General features: G+C 34.4%; 2 protein-coding genes across 5 annotated transcripts in view; one reads left to right on the top strand and one right to left on the bottom strand.

Moving 5' to 3' along the window:
• LOC114325602 (heat shock protein 70 A1-like) overlaps positions 1-18,087 on the top strand; it is a 517,012-nt gene that overhangs the window by 453,553 nt on the left and 45,372 nt on the right. The gene's annotated exons all lie outside the window — the stretch shown is intronic.
• LOC114325600 (uncharacterized) overlaps positions 7,959-18,087 on the bottom strand; it is a 47,540-nt gene continuing 37,411 nt past the window's right edge. For all 4 annotated transcript variants that reach the window (XM_028273703.2, XM_028273700.2, XM_028273701.2 and 1 more), the window contains exon 9: positions 7,959-11,417. In XM_028273703.2, the coding sequence (XP_028129504.1) occupies positions 11,116-11,417 (302 nt within the window). In that variant the 3' untranslated portion in view covers positions 7,959-11,115. The remainder of the gene's footprint in view (positions 11,418-18,087) is intronic.

Raw genomic sequence — 18,087 nt, 5'->3', positions numbered from 1 at the left:
AAAAAATCACTTAAATCGAACAATAGGTTTTGGAAATTGGAAACATAAAAAATTACTTATTTTTAAGGTTGTACTGCGTTAATTTTTTGGAGAAGTGCATGAAAACGTTAATTAGAGGTTAGAAAATAAAAGAAAAATTGGAATATATAAGTAAACCTTTATTGAAATTTTTCATGGATTTGTTCATACACATCCAATTTTAAAAGGAAAACATTAAACAAGAACTAAATGAAAATATTTGAAAAATTACAACTAGAATATTAATACTGTATTACATACAAGAAATGCACTTGCTGGAAACTTACAGAAGAGTATGTATAAATAATTATATCATTAATATTATATTATATATGTAGTTTAGAGAGTTTTCAATATGCGAGGGCCACGTAACTAAGAAATTTTTCATGGGATCATTGTTACCCCAGCAGATCTGGTACTTGTTTAATCTTTATTAAATATACATCACGAGTATTATTATCGGATAAACTACTATTCTTGAATTTCTACTCTTATAGTAACGTATCTTGTAAGATACGGTCTCAGATAAGTTAGGAACCCTTCAAAACAATTCCTACCCTACAAGGACTGTATATAGTAAAAATACTGTGTAGTTGTCCACTGAAACAGAAAATACAATGTCAGACGCAGATTATGCATCTCTCGGTAAAAGTTTTCTGTTTAAGACGTTAAATTTTTCTATTTGGCATATTGTTATGTTCAAATTAAATGGCAAATGAAGGATCGGTTCGTTTGTTATTGCTACAGCCAATCAGCTCGCACTGTAAAACCAAAAATGAAGCAAAATTGCATAAAATCTCTAATAGTAACTAAAAGTTACGGAAAGAGGAGGAAGACCAAGAAATAATGGGTAAGAATAATCAAGACTGAAATTTACAAGAACAGAAAGGAAGGAAAAGAAATAGGTGTGAAAAGGTAAGGAGGAAGACAGATAAAGAGAGGGAAAGACACACAGAGAGGTCCATCAAGATTGTAGTTATTCAAAATGCAGACCAATTATACTAGTTTGGTACTTGCTTTGAGGATACGATTTCTTGTATTACTTGTTGGTCACTAGGAAAGACACGAGAGAGGAAAGAACAGAAACAAGAAGAAATGAGAGATAGGAAAAAGGGACAGAATAATAAATTTAGACAAAAGGTGACGAAATTTCTCACACTTACAGAAACGTCTTGTAGAGGAAGTCTCACATAGAGGATTTTTCCCAAAATATATTAAGACTTCCTAGGAGAGAATGTAAGATATAGAGTGAAAGAGGCAGTCTCCCTCTTTGTTCTCGATTTGGCCCGTGTGTGAGAATGCGTGGGGGAAAGAAAGGGTAGTCAAGAACGGGGAAGGGAAAGACATAAATGGAGAAAAAAAGGACAAAGAGATAGAGAGAAATCGAGACAGTGTGTCACACAGAGGAAACAACAGGAGAAACAAACAGAAGTTATTCTCTTTTTGTTTCCGTCTTTTCTCACGTGTGACAGAATTCTCCCACAGGTTGTAAAGAGAGGCGAGTGGAAAGCGTAGAAGAGATAAATGGGGTGAAAAAATGAAAGAGACAAATGAAGAAATAAAGAGGGAAGTAAAGACAAGGGAAGAAAGACAGTCAGACAGAGAAACTTTTCTCAGAAATAAAGAGACTTTGCCAGTATATCTGAAAAAATTAACAGAGAGAGGGGCAATGAAAAAAGAAGGGAGGGAAGAAACAAATAAAAAGGGAGATTAGATTAAAAAAATAGTGACGTTTACATATATGTGGAACGAAGGCAATAAACGTTGAACATTACCAGTTATTCAAAATGGAAAATAGTTACGGTAATATTTTTAGTTATCCTCTCTTTGTTTCAAATTGGGAAGGAGAAGGGAACAGAGAACGGAGGAACATATAAACAAACGGGGGAAAATGATAACAGTGGAAGAAAGACAAAGGTAAACCGTCTCACACTGAGAGAAATGTTTCACAAATAAACAGAGACTGCAAGAGTCTCTTCAGAGTAAATTAAAAGAGACAAACCAAGGTCTCACAAGGAGTGAATTCTCTCAGAAAGACAGAGGGGTATTAAGAAAAGAAGAGGGGGAAGAAACAGTGAGGATTGGGAATTTTTGGATAAGTTATTCAAAATGAAGACCGTTTATTGATGTTTTTTTTTGACTTATCGACCCATATTTGCCATTTTGAGATGAAACGAACAATGTTAACATATTTGTTTGCAATCTGCTGTGGTTCTACTTATTTATACACTATGTACTAATGACCAAAACTCGCATAGATAAATCACATTCGATTTGAAAGCAGTTCTGGTCGGGACCTAATAAATACTAGGTACTTGTTTTCGAGATTTTTACATTCCAGAATATATTTCATTTAGGTACTGAAAAAATTAAAAAATATCAAAAATCTTATATAAAATCGTCGTACGTTACAATGCAATGGCGCAACTTTTTGATAACATCGTAGAATAATGAAATAACTTTCTTTTGTGCATCTTTTCCTTTTAGTACTTCTGCACGCATTTCCCGATTTTAGAGAATCGCTCTTCTATTTTGTATTTTTTTTGTTTCTAAACGAACAAAACTATACCACCTACAAACAAATGGTTAGGTTTGAGGATTCCATATTGACCGAATAATCAACAACACGGTCGGTCAGTATAAAAAAAATATAGTTATTTCAGTCTTAATTAGAAAATATCACATTCCGTCCAATGTAGTCATACATTGTTTTATTTTTGTATCGTTTTACGGCATTGAACATGCAGCAAACGGAGCTATAGAAGAATCTTCACCTCTTTCAAGAATGGAGACAAATATTCAACGTATAGACATATAGTTTCTACACCACTAGGTGGTTTAGAGTGCATCAGACGCAAACATAGACACTACGCGTCAGAGAAAACGAACCACCCACAAAATTCAGAAAATTCTATATTTTTTTATGTCTCCATTTTTTTAAAATTTTATTTATGTTATGAGAAGCTAGACCGAGGCTTCAAAGAGAATAAACAAATTCGCAAAACCTATTAAATCGTAAAATTCTCAGAACTCATTATTTACGAATCAACGAAATTGATTGTTTTGAGCACTAAATGGACTGTACAGGATTATCAGCATCCAAAATAAGAGCAAGACATATTCATTTAATTTTTAAATGTCTTACAAAACAAACATCACGTTTGTTGTTAAATAATTAGGTGACACCGATTACTCAACACAAGTGCACTAGTTTTCAATAACGCTTTGTCAGCTATTCAATATTATTCACAATTCACGGCCAGGCCGTGTCAGCAGTCGAGTTAATTTATAGATACAGCAAAGCATCGCGGATCATTCTTTTATCAATTATCATTCGTGATTCAGATACATTATTAGACAGTTAGACCTCTAACGCACCAACTAGTTACTGTGGTATTTAGAGTTCAGCAAATAGTGTCTACTTCATCAACCCCTATCATAGGGGGTAACTACCCCAACTAACATAGGACGTTCCTGAGGATGGAGTACCACCATAGGACTATTGTAGTGTTCTAAAGAGTTTCTGAGATATCTTACTGTTAGACTGGCCTCCTGACAGTGAATTGTATTTAATGATGAAAAATATCGAAAGTTGTTCGGATTGTTACATTTCTGGAAAATAGAACAAGCCGAAGGGATGGGGTAAGACAATTGAATGTTAGTCGTCCAGTTGTGCAGAGAACTTGAGACCAGATCTCATCAACGGCGACACGATATGGGACGACCAGATCTCGTTCTCACTATAAGACGCTAACTGCTAGAATGTTCCAAAACCATATTCAGCAAGCCCACGGATCAGTAATCAGCGTTTTTACTGCTCGACAAAGGTTAACAGAACAGGGATTGACAGATTGTGACACAGCAACAGGGTCATTACTTTCTGTTGCTCCCAAAAGACGCAGACTTACATTTTTGGCCCTTGAACATGTTAATTGGACAGTAGACTATTTGGAAATAGTATTGGTTACGGATGAGTGTGTAATATTAATTTATGGTTAAGATGGGTCGAACTACAGTCCATAGAAGGGTTTGTAAAGGTTATGCTGCCTGTACTGTCATACCTGTTTGCTTTTGGTGGTGGCTCAGTGCACAGGATTTATATTAGCATCCAAAAAATTAAGAACAATTCATATCGATTTAATTTTTAAAGGTCTTACACAAACATTATTGTTTATAGTAGAATAACTAGGTGACATTGATGTCACAAAGTAGGGCAGTCGTTTCGAGAAAGACCTAGTCAGCTATTTTGATATTATTAATATTTCACGGTCGATTCGGTGTCGGCAATCATAATAAAAACAATTATGAGTTTATTTATAGATACGGAGAAAGTATTGCAGTTCATTAATTCTTTATTCATTATTTAGACATCAAGTAGTTAGAATATAGACTTTGCACACCAACTCGTACTGGTATAGTTAGTGTTGATAAATAAATATATATCTGGTAATAGTGTTTGACTTAATCAACCCCATCATAGGGGGTAACAACACCCGGCACCATATGTTTTGGGCAGGGATTTCTTTTGGAGCACATATAGATCTCGTCTTGATTGAAAGGGGCACATTAACAACACACCGATACATAATGAATATCCTACAAGATCGTGTGATGCCATATGCTGGGTTTATTGGTAATGCAAGATAATGCGACATCATACACGGCAAGGATTGTAACACAGTATCTTGGTGGTATTCCAAAAATGGACTGGCCTGCTTAAATTCCAGAGCTTAATCCTATTGAGAAAATACGGAGCCTTTTCAAAACGCGTGTAAGACGTTGTATACCTGCTCCAATAACATATGAAGAGCTTCGAAGGGCTCTCATTGAGGAATGAACCACTTTTGCCCAAAGGAGCATCCAAAATGTGATCAGTTTTATACCAAATCGAATGATGACTATTATCCAGAACCCTGGTGGCAACACACATTATTGAAACGAGTAACACTTGCCTTATTTTTGACTATAATTAAGAAAAAAAAAAAAAAAAGTAATAAAAAATTTCTTGAACGTTGTGGGTGGTTCGTTTTCTCTGACAGGCAGTTTATTTTTAAAATCTGGGCGCTTCTCCCGATCCGGAAAAGTTAATATTATTCTTTTTGCTACCGCTAAAATATCACAGATGGACGTCAGCGCTTTTCTATCAGCACCACGCTAAACGACGAACGAGTTAAATACTTAATACTACAAATATTTACACGACACAATGCAGTCATGTCAAGATCCGTAATATAAAAATCAAAAAGATTATTATTCAGTCACTAGCACCCACCACATAAAAAATCTTTAAATAACTCTCACTCCAGGCTGATCGATACAGTCAAACATCCATACTTCAAAAGCTACTGCAACTTTTTTCTTGGTCGCAGCCATTCCTAGGTCAAATTACACATATCCGAGCTCGATAAACTCAACTCTTTAGATTAATCCAACCGCTTTACCCGATTTGATACGGAATGACTGCTCGTTTTATATACCACAAACATAAATTTTCTTCAAATAAATAAAAAATATTTATATTCAACATTCTGGGACAATAAAATCTTTGTGTAATTTCGGTCGAAGTCTTTATATACTTTGAATTAGCTGTTTACCTTCGAGCGACAAAGCTACAGAGGATATGCCAACATCAACACTGGCAAACCTACTAAGAGAACGAAGCTATTGAAAGTTCCTTCGAAAATAATAGATAGATTTGTGTCCAAATAATTATTCGAACATGTAGAACATTTAAAATATTTTTTAATTAGTTCATCTTTGAAAGGCAACAATGTAAATATTATGTAATAGTCCAAGAGGCAGCGCTGAAAAATTTCTCTGAATTTACTAAAGCTAGTTATTTCACAATTGATTACTGTGGTTGTGTAGAGAAACATACTGCGGTCAGTCAAGCGAAACGTAGAACAGACGGTACTGACCGCTTGTCAAAGTTGCTTTCCTACGAAGGTAAATAAATCCTTTTACTCCTTAAAATCAGTACACACATTCTAAATTAAATATAAATAAAAGTTATTACAGTCAGTCAGCTGTACGACGGGACAGAACCGGTCGGTCGGCCCCAATGAATGTACAGGGTTATTCACTATATTTTGACCCCCTCTAAACTGCTTTATTTACAGAATTAGAAAAAAATGTAAAATACAAAACTTATTCAATTTTTAAATTATGATTTTTTGACATATATATCGTACTTGTGACGTCATCCATCTGGGATTGATGACATAATCGACTATTTTTTAAATGAGAATAGGGGCCGTGTGTTAGCTCATTTGATAGGTTATTCAATTCCCTATTCAGTAATATAAACATTAACATGATTGTTTATACAGGGTGTCCAAAAATTTTTTTGACACCCCGTATAAATAATGATCTTAATGTTTATATTACTGCATAGAGAATTGAACAGCCTTTCAAACGAGCTAGCACACGACCCCTATTCTCATTTAAAAAATATTCGATTACATCATCACGCCCAGATGGATGACGTCACTAGTACGATATATATGTCAAAAAATCATAATTAAGAAATCGAATAACTTTTGTATTTTACATTTTTTTTCTAATTCTGTAAATAAAGCAGTTTAGAGGGGGTCAAAATATAGTGAATAATCCTGTACATTCATTGGGACCGACCGACCGGCTCTGTCCCATCATACAGCTGACCGACTATAATAACTTTTATTTATATTCAATTTAGAATGTGTGTACTGATTTTCAGGCTTAGTAAATGGATTTAGTTACCTCCGCAGGTAAGCAACGTTGACAAGCTGTCAGTACCACCTGTTCTACGTTTCGCTTGACCGACCGCAGTATGTTTCTCTACACAATCACGGTAATCAACTGTGAAAAAACTAGCTTTAGTAAATTCAGAGAGATTTTACGGCGCTGCCTCTCCGTCTAAAAGGACAATTTATTTATGACAATTCACAGAATAAGCGAAGTATGGCAAACCTGCTTGCAATATACAACCATACTGATTCTAACATTTGATACGAACTATAGACCTGTAGCTTATTGGAAAAGAATACAGTAAAACTGCAGACAAACGAAAAAAGTTGTATGTAATTATCTGTAAAGTAATGCAAAAATTAGCTAAAACTATGCTGTAATGAAAAATATTGACGGTATAAAAATCTATGCACTTCTAATGATTTTTTAAATCATGTTTCGTTGCTCAGTGTGTTTACTTTCGTTAATTGGGTCATATCCTCTATATATCGGCAGAGATTATTACATAGAAGGAATCTTTGTCGCTTCGAACATATTTATTCGGCTAATGATCACAGCGTAACATAACGTAAAACATAAATCTTCTATACCCTGTAGCGTACGTGTAAAACTAAACACATCTCTCTTTTCGATTCTACTATTCCCGGAATTATAGTAACTAGTGAAATTGTACTGTCCCTAGGAATTAGTAATATCACAAATCTTATTTAATACAGAAATATAAAGTTTTGACTGCTTTTCAACTATTTAACTCTTAAATTTTTTTAAGTATTTTCTTTATATCAACTAGTTCGGTATATGATACATTCAAATAGCATCATTATTGTATAAAATACTATAACGAAATAAGCCCAAAAATCTCCCCTTCTATATGTTTCGTGCATTTCAACAGCATACAGAACTGTTTACTAATAGCTAACAACTCACACTGAGTAAATACTAATTTTGTGGAATTCATCGATACCAGACCCATATATATTGTAAAATAACTATTATTCAGTAAAAAGAGGCGTAAAAAATATAATCTTCAAAACGAATCACTGAATGTAAATTAATATCCTTTTGCTACGCCACTGGAGTCATAAAAAATACTGTAAAACTGGAGCGTTTGTAGCCACTTTGCATTTCGTGACTTTTAGACATTCAAATAAAGCATAAGAGTATTTTTATCATCTTTTCGTATAAATGTAAGACTGACTGATAAATGTAAGAATTGTTTTGTAAATGTTGTTTTTTATTAAAAACTAACAAGCGAGTTCTAAAACTTAGAAATATGTACCAGTTTTAAATTTTTACCATGAAACGTCCACCTTGTCACCCAGATCTAACGTTAATTGAATTTAGATTTGGTCCGAGCTTCTTTCAGCTTTCAGTTTTATCTGATCAACTTTTTGACAAATTAGTTACATGGAAAAAGTATTTGCCAAACTCTTGAAGACAGTTTCTGTCCAAAAAAAAGTATTTAATGCATTTTTGGATCAAAATTAATTGACTTAGGAAATGACGCACAAGTTATTGATTTTGTTTGGAAGATGTCTGTGATCTGTGATGATTTTAACATGAAGACTTGCACCTTATTACCCAGATTTACATCCAATTGAAAATTGGACAGCTTTCCAAGTAAAATATGCCAACTTCAGATTCCACGATGGTACAGCTTTATCTGATGAGTTTTTTATCAATTTAAGCTGTGCAAGAGTGGACAAAAGTATTTGCCAAAATTATATTTGTATTGGTGTATTTGGTGCATTTGGAGATAACTCAGAAGATACTGATTATGTTGAAGATGTTTAAGATCAGGGCCATGACTTTACCATGAAAGCTTCCACCTTGTCACCCAGATCTAAATCCAATTAAGAATTTGGCGACTTTTGAGACAAGATAGGTCAACTCCAAATTAAATACTGTCATAGCAGTAACATCAGTTTTTTTGACAAATTTTGCTTGCAAAAAATCTATTTGTTGAATAATTTTTATCTGGAGATCGTTTAATTGAAGATAGATGCAGTTTTTTATTAAATTATAACTGATTTGAGTAAAAACATGTAAAACACTGATTTTTATGAAGCTTCTTGTGATTTAGCATTGAATTTCTATATGTCAAATTGTGTATCAACTAAAAATAACAATTGTTCGTATTTATGCAGGCTTTGCTAGAAAAAATTTATTTTATTTGCCACATTTATTCTACAAAAACTTGACTTGAGGCGCCAGTTTTCGACTTGTCGAACTGTACATGGAGCGAAAACAAAGTTTTAGTCTACGAATCAACGCTTTAGTAATATTGTACGATTTAATAAATAAAAACAAACGTATAATATACTCTAAGCCATTGGTATTGGTCTGATATTGGTGAAGTCCAATTCTTAATGTTATAACACCGACAGCTGAACGGCCAACATCAGCGGGGAGAAGGCATAATGTCGTTACCGTACCAGCAAACAAACAGCTAGACGGAGAGCCTCTTCGAGGGTTTCAAGGGAACAATAGAACTAGAACACCGAAAAATTTTAAATACAACCATGTCGGATAAAAGCAATCGATAAATTAATAAATATATAACTGAAATGAGCCTTTTATGTTTATGTTCTTATACACTGCCGAGCATAAAATTAGAGACACCCCGTAATTTGAATTTTTATAAATTATTACTTTTTTAACTACAGTTGGTTGTAACATAGTTTACTAATAGATTGCTTGAAAAAAGTTATTGTTGCTGTTTTTATAAGCGTTTGAGATAAGGGCCCTTTACGTCATGGTTTGAACGTCAATTGTATCTGTCAATATATTGCAATGTGCGTAAGTTCTGTTGTTGCGGCGATAGAAGATGGTCATGGTCAACGCGAAACGTTGGTCAAGCGCGCATCGAGTATGTCGACAGTACGAAGAGACCAGTCTGCTTACTCGAAGATCTGGTTCAGGTCGAGGCAGAATTAAAACGGCTTGAGATGACAGTTTTGACGTTTCTAGTGCTTTGAGAAGCCATATGGTCACGGCAGTTTCCCTTCGAAATCATCTGTAATAAGTAAGATTTCATACTTCATACTGCTGGTTATATATACATCTTCTTAAACTAGAGTAACTGGACCACAATGATTGTACAAACAATTTAAAAACATGAAAGGTAAAATGTGTAACTAATTTAGGAAAAACTTACGTTGAGACAGCAGCGATGAACCAACGAAGATGTGATACAGGTGTGTACACACTTGAAGTTTAATTTTCACAATTCATAATTTTCATGAGACGCATAATTAATGCATCTCACTTTTCTTTCGATCAGGACAATTAACGTGATGATGCTGTAAGCATGGTTCTTCTATGAAATGGGTCGCATTGGACCAATTTAATGTCTGCATTAAATTCTTGCACTTTACCAGATGCATATTAAATACCTTTCTTCGTATTAGATGAGCACTGTTGTAAGGGCATTGTATTTGTTCTTCAGGGTCGAGATAATTCTCCATTGTTATGCGATAACTTGTCGATCTTGAGAAACCAGCAAACGAACGAAGTGTACACACGAGTTGGTGTCTTCACGCCTTAACTTTTCAAAAGGGTCTCTCCGATGCAGGAAGAATTTTACGGCTTCGCCCTTGTCGTCCTATCATTGCTCCCCGTTCGTCCCGCAAAATACCATGGTTATCGATAATGGGAGCGTGGGTTAAGAGAAAGACGGGAACACATGTTTCGAACTATTTTTACAACCACACATTTACGTGAATTCAAACACAGTCAGTTCAATATACTTTGAAGGATAGAAACGTTGGTTTCATTTCGTTAAGCAATTCGTTAGCAACTTACGCTATAACATAACTGAAAATAGTTAAAAAAGAATAATAACTTCCAAATTAAATTCAAATTACCGAATAACCCGAATTTTATGCACAGCAATGTATACATTGAGTTTAAAAGTTACATTAGGTTACATTCTTCTTACAAATAGTTACAGATAAAGATATGATGAAACTTTCGTAGTGTGGTAAGTACTAGTTAAATCGTGAAAAATGTGAAAATATATAAATACGATTGTATAGACTTCCCACACATTAGAGAAATATTGGAGCCAAAGATAAGAACTTTTTGATTGTTCCGACATGATCGTATTAGGACAGTTCGTACTCAAACATGCATAAATTTATATCTACATAAATTCGTTGTTGTATCAACATAGAACTGCACTTAAAAGCCATTTGTCATTTATCTACTATTCTCAAAATTAATTACATCGTCAAAAAAATTTATTCACGTTTGTGACTTGTATATATCAGATCTCTCCTCACACTAGCCAATTATGAATCGATAGAAGTTATAAAAATTTAAACAACAAAAAAGAAAAACGAATGATTAGGTGTTTGGGGTGGCAAGTTACTGCTGTACTGCGGCAGTGGGGGGTTGGGTGTACTGGTAGTAAGGCACCCCAGCTGGGAACTGATTGTAGGCGGGTGTGGGCTGGCCCTGGCCCATCGACTGGTAGGCGCATGGGTTGGTGGCGCCGGGTAGTCCTCGACTCTGGAAGAATTTGTGGTTCATGATGGACTGCATGCCGTCGGCGGGCTGTGACTGCACCATGTACTGGGCTGGGATCGTGTGGTACATGTTGGCTTGGGGAGCTTGGTACGATTGGCGATCGCTGTACCGTTGGTTGTTGTACTGACGAGGATTATTGCCTAATGGGAAAAAGTCATATTAAATACATCGATGAAAAAAGCACATGGTTATTGACCCTGCTCGAAAAAATTAAATGCGTTGAAACTTTTTCGAAACTGTTACAAATGAGACATTTCAAATTATTATTACCTTGTATTGATATTTGTCAAAATAAACCACACCGAAATTTAGAAAATTCATAAGCGATTTTTGAAATCCAAAATTTTCGCAGAAATATTGCTCAAACTGCCTAATAAAATCCCGTAGTATAACGACTATGCAGCAATTTGTTTCAAATTGGTCCTGCGCACCAAAAAAAGTTGATTAATAGACGAGGCAACGAAGCATTAAACCTAGGAATTTTGTGCAGTAAGATGCTTCGTATCTTTTTGCATTCGATTCGTGAGAGTGTCAGGCAATTTTGTGAACTAAATTGATCTCCGGCAAAAATGTTTGTGCATGGGAAAAAGCATCTTTAAAGTGCATCTGGAAGAGATGGAAAATAAAAAATTTAGGACTCAGGAAACATTGACGGAAATGAGTTAATTTTTATACTTGGGGGTTTTGGAGGTCACTGAACACGAATTTTATGACGGCGATGGTCTCCGAGGTACCTGGTGCCCAGGGTGGAAATCGTCGCCTGGGACGACAGATTAATTCGCGGGACGATCGAATAATTCACGAAATGAAGATTGGATCGAAAAATTGAAAAATACGCGTTCAATATTTTTCAAAAATTCATCGAATGACACTAAACACGACCAACCCACTCCACCCCTGGAGGTGGGGTGGGGGTAACTTTAAAATCTTAAATAGAAATCCCATTTGTTATTGCAGATTTGGATTGCTTACGTAAAAGTAAGCAACTCTTATTCGAGACATTTTTTAGAACTGTGGATAGATGGCGCTATAATCGGAAAAAACGATTTTTTCGTGATACCATAGGTAAATTATAGAAACGGTCTAATATCTCGAGAAATACACTTCCAAATAAAAAAACCAAAAAATATGTCTTTTATATTTTTTAAGAACCTATCGAATAACATAAAACACGACCCTCCACTCCACCCCCTGGAGGTGGAGTGAGGTGTAACTTTAAAATCTTAAATAGGAGCCCCCATTTTTTATTGCAAATTTGGATTCCTTAAAAAAAAGTAACTTTTATTCGACACATTTTTTCGAATTATGGATAGATGGCGCTATAATTGGAAAAACACTATTTATTAGCGCCATCTATTAACAATTCTAAAAATTGTTTCAAATAAATATTACTTATTTTTTCATGAGGAATCCAAATCTGCAATAAAACATGGGGATTCCCATTTAAGATTTTAAAGTTAACCCCCACCCCACCTCCAGGGGGTGGAATGGAGTCGTGTTTGATGTTATTCGATAGGTTCTTGAAAAATAATAAATACGTATTTTTTGGTCTTTTATTTGGAAGTGTATTTCTCGAGATATTAGACCGTTTCTATAATTTACCTATGGTATCACGATAAATCGTTTTTTCCAATTATAGCGCCATCTATCCACAATTCGAAAAAATTTCTCAAATAAAAGTTGTAGCCCCAACAAATACGTGAGCAATTAGTGAAAAGCAGAGTCAGTGCTGTGCTGTGCTGTGTAGCCACAACAAAGAAGTGGACATTTCATGTAAAAAAAAGCTAGGATGGACCAGGTGACATCTAGTTTACAAACATTTTTAGGGAAATTAGGTTAAAGAAAAAATACTGATTAATCTTGTAGATTAGGTGTATTTATATTGTTTAAATAAAAAAAAAATAAAAGTTGCTTATTTTTACGTAAGCAATCCAAATCTGTAATAACAAATGGGCATTTCCATTTAAGATTTTAAAGTTACCCCCACCCCACCTCCAGGGGATAGAGTGGTGGGTCATCTTTAGTGCCATTCGATAAATTTTTGAAAAATATTAAACGCGTATTTTTCAGTATTTCGATCCAATCTTTATTTTGCGAATTATTCGATCGTCCCAGGCGACGAGGTACACCCTTGGCACCAGGTACCTCGGAGACTATCGCCGTCATGAAATTTGTGTTCACTGACCTCCAAAACCCCCAAATATAAAAATTGAACTCGTTTCCGTCACTATTTCCTGAGTTCTAAATTTTTCATTTTTCATCTCTTTGAGATGCACTTTGAAAATACATTTTCTCATGCACAAATTTTTTTGCAGGAGATCAATTTAGTTCACAAAATTGCCTGACACTCTCGAATTGAATGCAAAAAGTTGCATGACGATTCATCTTACTGCACAAAATTCCTAGGTTTTGGGCTTTTTAGTGCTTCGTTGCTTCATCTATAATAGCAAAGTGAAAATTTGTTAATAGCTTAACGGTGTCTAGTCGGACAAACATTGATGTATGGGAACACTGGAACAGGGAAAGTTTTAAATTGTGTTATAGGTTTCGAATATCAGATTACGAAAACGTCCCATGTGTTTTCTCGAACAGAACTTAATAATAATAATAATAATAAAGGTCTTTATTTTTCCTTCAAGTACATACAGTACACAAAAACATACAAAATATAAATGCATAATATAACAACAAGAAAGAAAAAATGCCGAAGATCAGTTGGTACTGAGTTCAAGAAATCAGCACCTCTGCTTTTCATCTTAAGCAAGAGAAAAAAAATATATATATATATATATATATTTTTTTTTCATGTTCTGTAACATTTTAAAAACCGTGACTAATAGGAACATTTTGTAATTAAATATTGTAAAAAAACTATCACATAGTCTATACATGCTACATAACAGGTCATTAACTATGGCACATGTGTTACTCAGTTAGCAATTTAGTTTTAAGAGATTTCTTAAAAGATACAATCGACTTTAATTTTAATTCTTTTGCTAATCCATTATATATTTTTGATATTTGATATGTAAATGAGTTTTTGAATTGTTCTGTACGATGTGGTGGAGCTGTAATTGTATTTTTATATCTTGTATTAACATTATGTATGTCAGTTCTATATATAACTTTTTTAAAAAGATATGCTGGTAATGAGTTTTTGATGATTTTATGGAATAGACAAGCAGCATGTAGATATCTTCTCCTTTCCATGCTCAACCATTTTACGTGTTTTAGTTTGTGAGAAATAGGCTGGTGTCTTCTTACACCACAGATAAGACGAAGACACGAATTTTGAACCACCTGAATTCTTCTCCTGTCATCTGAACTAATACAAGGCCCGTACACAACATCACCATAGTTAAATTTAGACAAAACCAAACTTTCACACAGTATTATTTTTATCTTGTAAGATAGATAGCGGCGATTATGATAAATTGTTCTTAAACTGAGAAATGCTTTACTCACACAGGTGTTAATATGTTTTGTAAATTTTAGGTGATTATCTAAAGTTAAACCCAGATTTTTAGCACTAGTTACAGGTTTAATGATTTCATTATCAACAACTATTTCAATGGTGTTACTCATCTCCAGACATAACCGGCTAGGACCACAAACCACCAGATTAGTTTTTTTAGAATTTATATTTAATGCATGATTTCTTGCCCAATCAACTAATGATTTAATATCCTGATTAACAGTCTCAATAGCACTTGCGCTGTCAACCGGGTAGAATGAATGGTAAATTTGTGTATCATCTGCATATAGATGAAAATTACAGGTATTCAGAGAAGTCCCAATATTGGTGGTGTATAAAGTAAATAAGATTGGACCTAAAATTGAACCCTGAGGCACCCCTGACAAGATGTTTAAAAAATCAGAGCACCTTTCATCTACTTTGACGCTCTGTTTCCTATGGCGCAGGTAAGACTCCACCATATTCAATGCATCCACGGAAAAGCCTATTGACTGCAAAATTGCGCAAAGTAGCGAATGATTAAGAGTGTCAAATGCCTTAGAGAAATCGATCAAAACTAAAATGGTAACTTTACCCACATCCCTTTCTCTCAAAATGTCATCAGTTATTTTAAGGAGTGCTGTTTCACAGTTGTGAAATGGCCTAAACCCGGACTGAAAATCAGTTAAGATGGTATTATTAGAAATATAATCGCGAAGCTGCATTTCCATGATGCGTTCTAACACTTTTGATAGAGTTGGCAAGATACTGATAGGTCGTAGATCCTTATATTCGGTTGGATTGTTACATTTAGGTATGGGTCTAATTAATGCTTTTTTCCATTCATCTGGAAAATAGTTATTAGAGAGGCAACAGTTCATTATATGTGTTATATAAGGAATGATTAATGGGCAACATTGAAGTAACATTTTTAAGTTCAAACCGTCTGAGCCTAAAGCATTAGATTTCAGAGTATATAACAGTTTTTGCACTAAATCACAGGGTACTGGAGTAAAGGAGAAAAGTTCTCGATTAGGTACAGTATTTAAGTAATAGTCAATTGTATTTTGATTGATTGGTAGTTGTGGGATGCATGATGTATAATACTGATTAATCTCATAGGGTTCTTTTAAAATTTCTGGAATTATGTGTTCATTCTTCCCAATATTAAGGAGTTTTAAGTTTTTCCAAGCATTTTTTATTCCACCCACATTCAGTTTGTGTTGAAAGAAGGCTTTTTTTTCATTCTCATATGCTAATGTTGTATAATTTCTAATCATTTTGTAGTAGTTAAGGTGAGCTGGCTCCTTAGTTTTCTGCCACTTTTTTTTAGCCTTGTCTCTTAGTGACATAAGAAGTCTCACATTATCTGTTAACCAAGGATTATATTTTTTAGTGACTTTAATCTTTTTAAAGGGAGCATGTTTGTCGAAAAGAGCCACAATGGAGCTGCTTAAGGATTTTACTTTGTCGTTGATGTTTTCAATGTGATAGATGTTGGTAAACAGAGTAGAGTTTAAATCAAGCAAAAAAAGATTTGCATCAAAGTGTTTGAAATTTCTAACAATTTTAAAGATTGGATCAGATTTTTCCGAGAAGATATTGATGTCACAATAAATAAGCTCATGATCTGTTATGTGATCAACAGAACATACACCAAAGGAGTTAATTCTATTTTCATTTGAGACAATTATATAATCAATCAGAGTCTGCGATGTAAGGGTTATGTGAGTTGGCCTATCAATAATCTGTACCAAATTAAAACTGTCAAGTAAATCATTAATTTTATGAGCTGGACTCAGATGTGAATTAAGTAAGTCAACATTAAAATCACCCAAACAGTAAATTTCATCACAATCTGTAACCATATCGGCAAGAGATTTTTCAAAAGATTCAACAAAGGTATTAATTGTGTAGTTTGGTGGTTTATAGACAACACCTATACCTAACAACAAGTCATTAATTTTGAGTTTAATCCACACTTGTTCTATGTGATTGTCAAATTTAACTTCAGAAAATTGCAAATTATTCTTTATATACATACAAACTCCTCGACAGTCTGCTGTTCTGTCCTGACGAATTAAATTGTAACCATAAATTTGTATAGCATTATTCGGTATTGTTGGCTTGAGCCATGTCTCAGATACACAAAATATATCAAATTGTTTATCAATAACGTAATTACCTAAATCAACTATTTTAGGAAGTAAAGAACGAATATTAACATGTGCAATTTTTAACCGACCTGTTATATCTTTCTTCAAAAATTTCCACCACCATTGCCTAAAAATTCTTTATATCGATTCATGTGGAATCTTTTTACACCAACTCCAACAGGCCAGAAATCCGATTTATACATATCATCCTTCTTGTTGAAGGGAGCTGAAACCACAAATCGCTTTAGCATGTTTTCTTGGCTGGGTAGCTCCTTAACCATAATAGATTTCTCTTCCATTCCTCGTTTGTCTCGTAAAAATTTACGAATATCTTCTTCTGTAGATGTCCTCCTAACTCTGTATAGGTATAGCCAAACCTTACTCTCCTCTCCTGTAAAACCACTACCACTATCACCATGAGCTATTTCTGCAGTGCCAATATTTCTTCTAGTGCGAAGTTTTGTCTTTCTCCTCATTACCTCGGTGTAGTTATCGTCTAGTGAGGCTTTATCAACAATTTCAGCATCAATCTCCAACCCTTTTTCGGTAATTGAAACATCACAAGAAGTTTTGTTCATTTGTTTTTGAACATTGTCGTCTGTCAACGGAGTGGCTGACAGTTTTGGTACGTATGAACTACTGTCGATTTTAACTACGTCACGATATAATCGATTCACCGGCGTGGGTTGTGCGAAATTTGTGTTCTGTGGGATATCCATAGATTTGAGCTGTAGTTCACTTTCACTAATGGCATGACCTTGATGTTGATGGCTACTGTTTACTGTGGATTGCTTGTTTTTGTTAGTTTTTACACTTTTTTCAGATAACTTTGTTTCTAAAAAACTTACTCTTTGTAATAATAGACCATTATTTTCTTTTAAAATGCTGTTCTTATCCTCCATTTCCTTTATAAGTCTTTTTAACAACTCATTTTCTAACTTAAGCATTTCTGAATCCATTGTTGATTTATCAAGATTCAGGTTTTGTTCACCATTCTCGCAGCACTTTATTAAATTTTTCTCACAACTTTCAAACCCAGCCCTTTTTGCACAGCTGGGATGAAACACATTAAAACACAATTTACAAATCACAATTTTGCACTCTTTTTTGATGCAGCATTTGAAATTAATCTGCAAATTATTGTCACCGTCAATTGACCCTGCATCCTCGTCGCCGGCCATCTTGTGACTCCAAAACTGA

Source organism: Diabrotica virgifera, chromosome 9 (assembly GCF_917563875.1).
Source record: "Diabrotica virgifera virgifera chromosome 9, PGI_DIABVI_V3a".
NCBI lineage: Eukaryota > Metazoa > Arthropoda > Insecta > Coleoptera > Chrysomelidae > Diabrotica > Diabrotica virgifera.
Note: the sequence above shows the minus strand (reverse complement) of the source record. Positions and strands in the feature narration are given on the sequence as shown.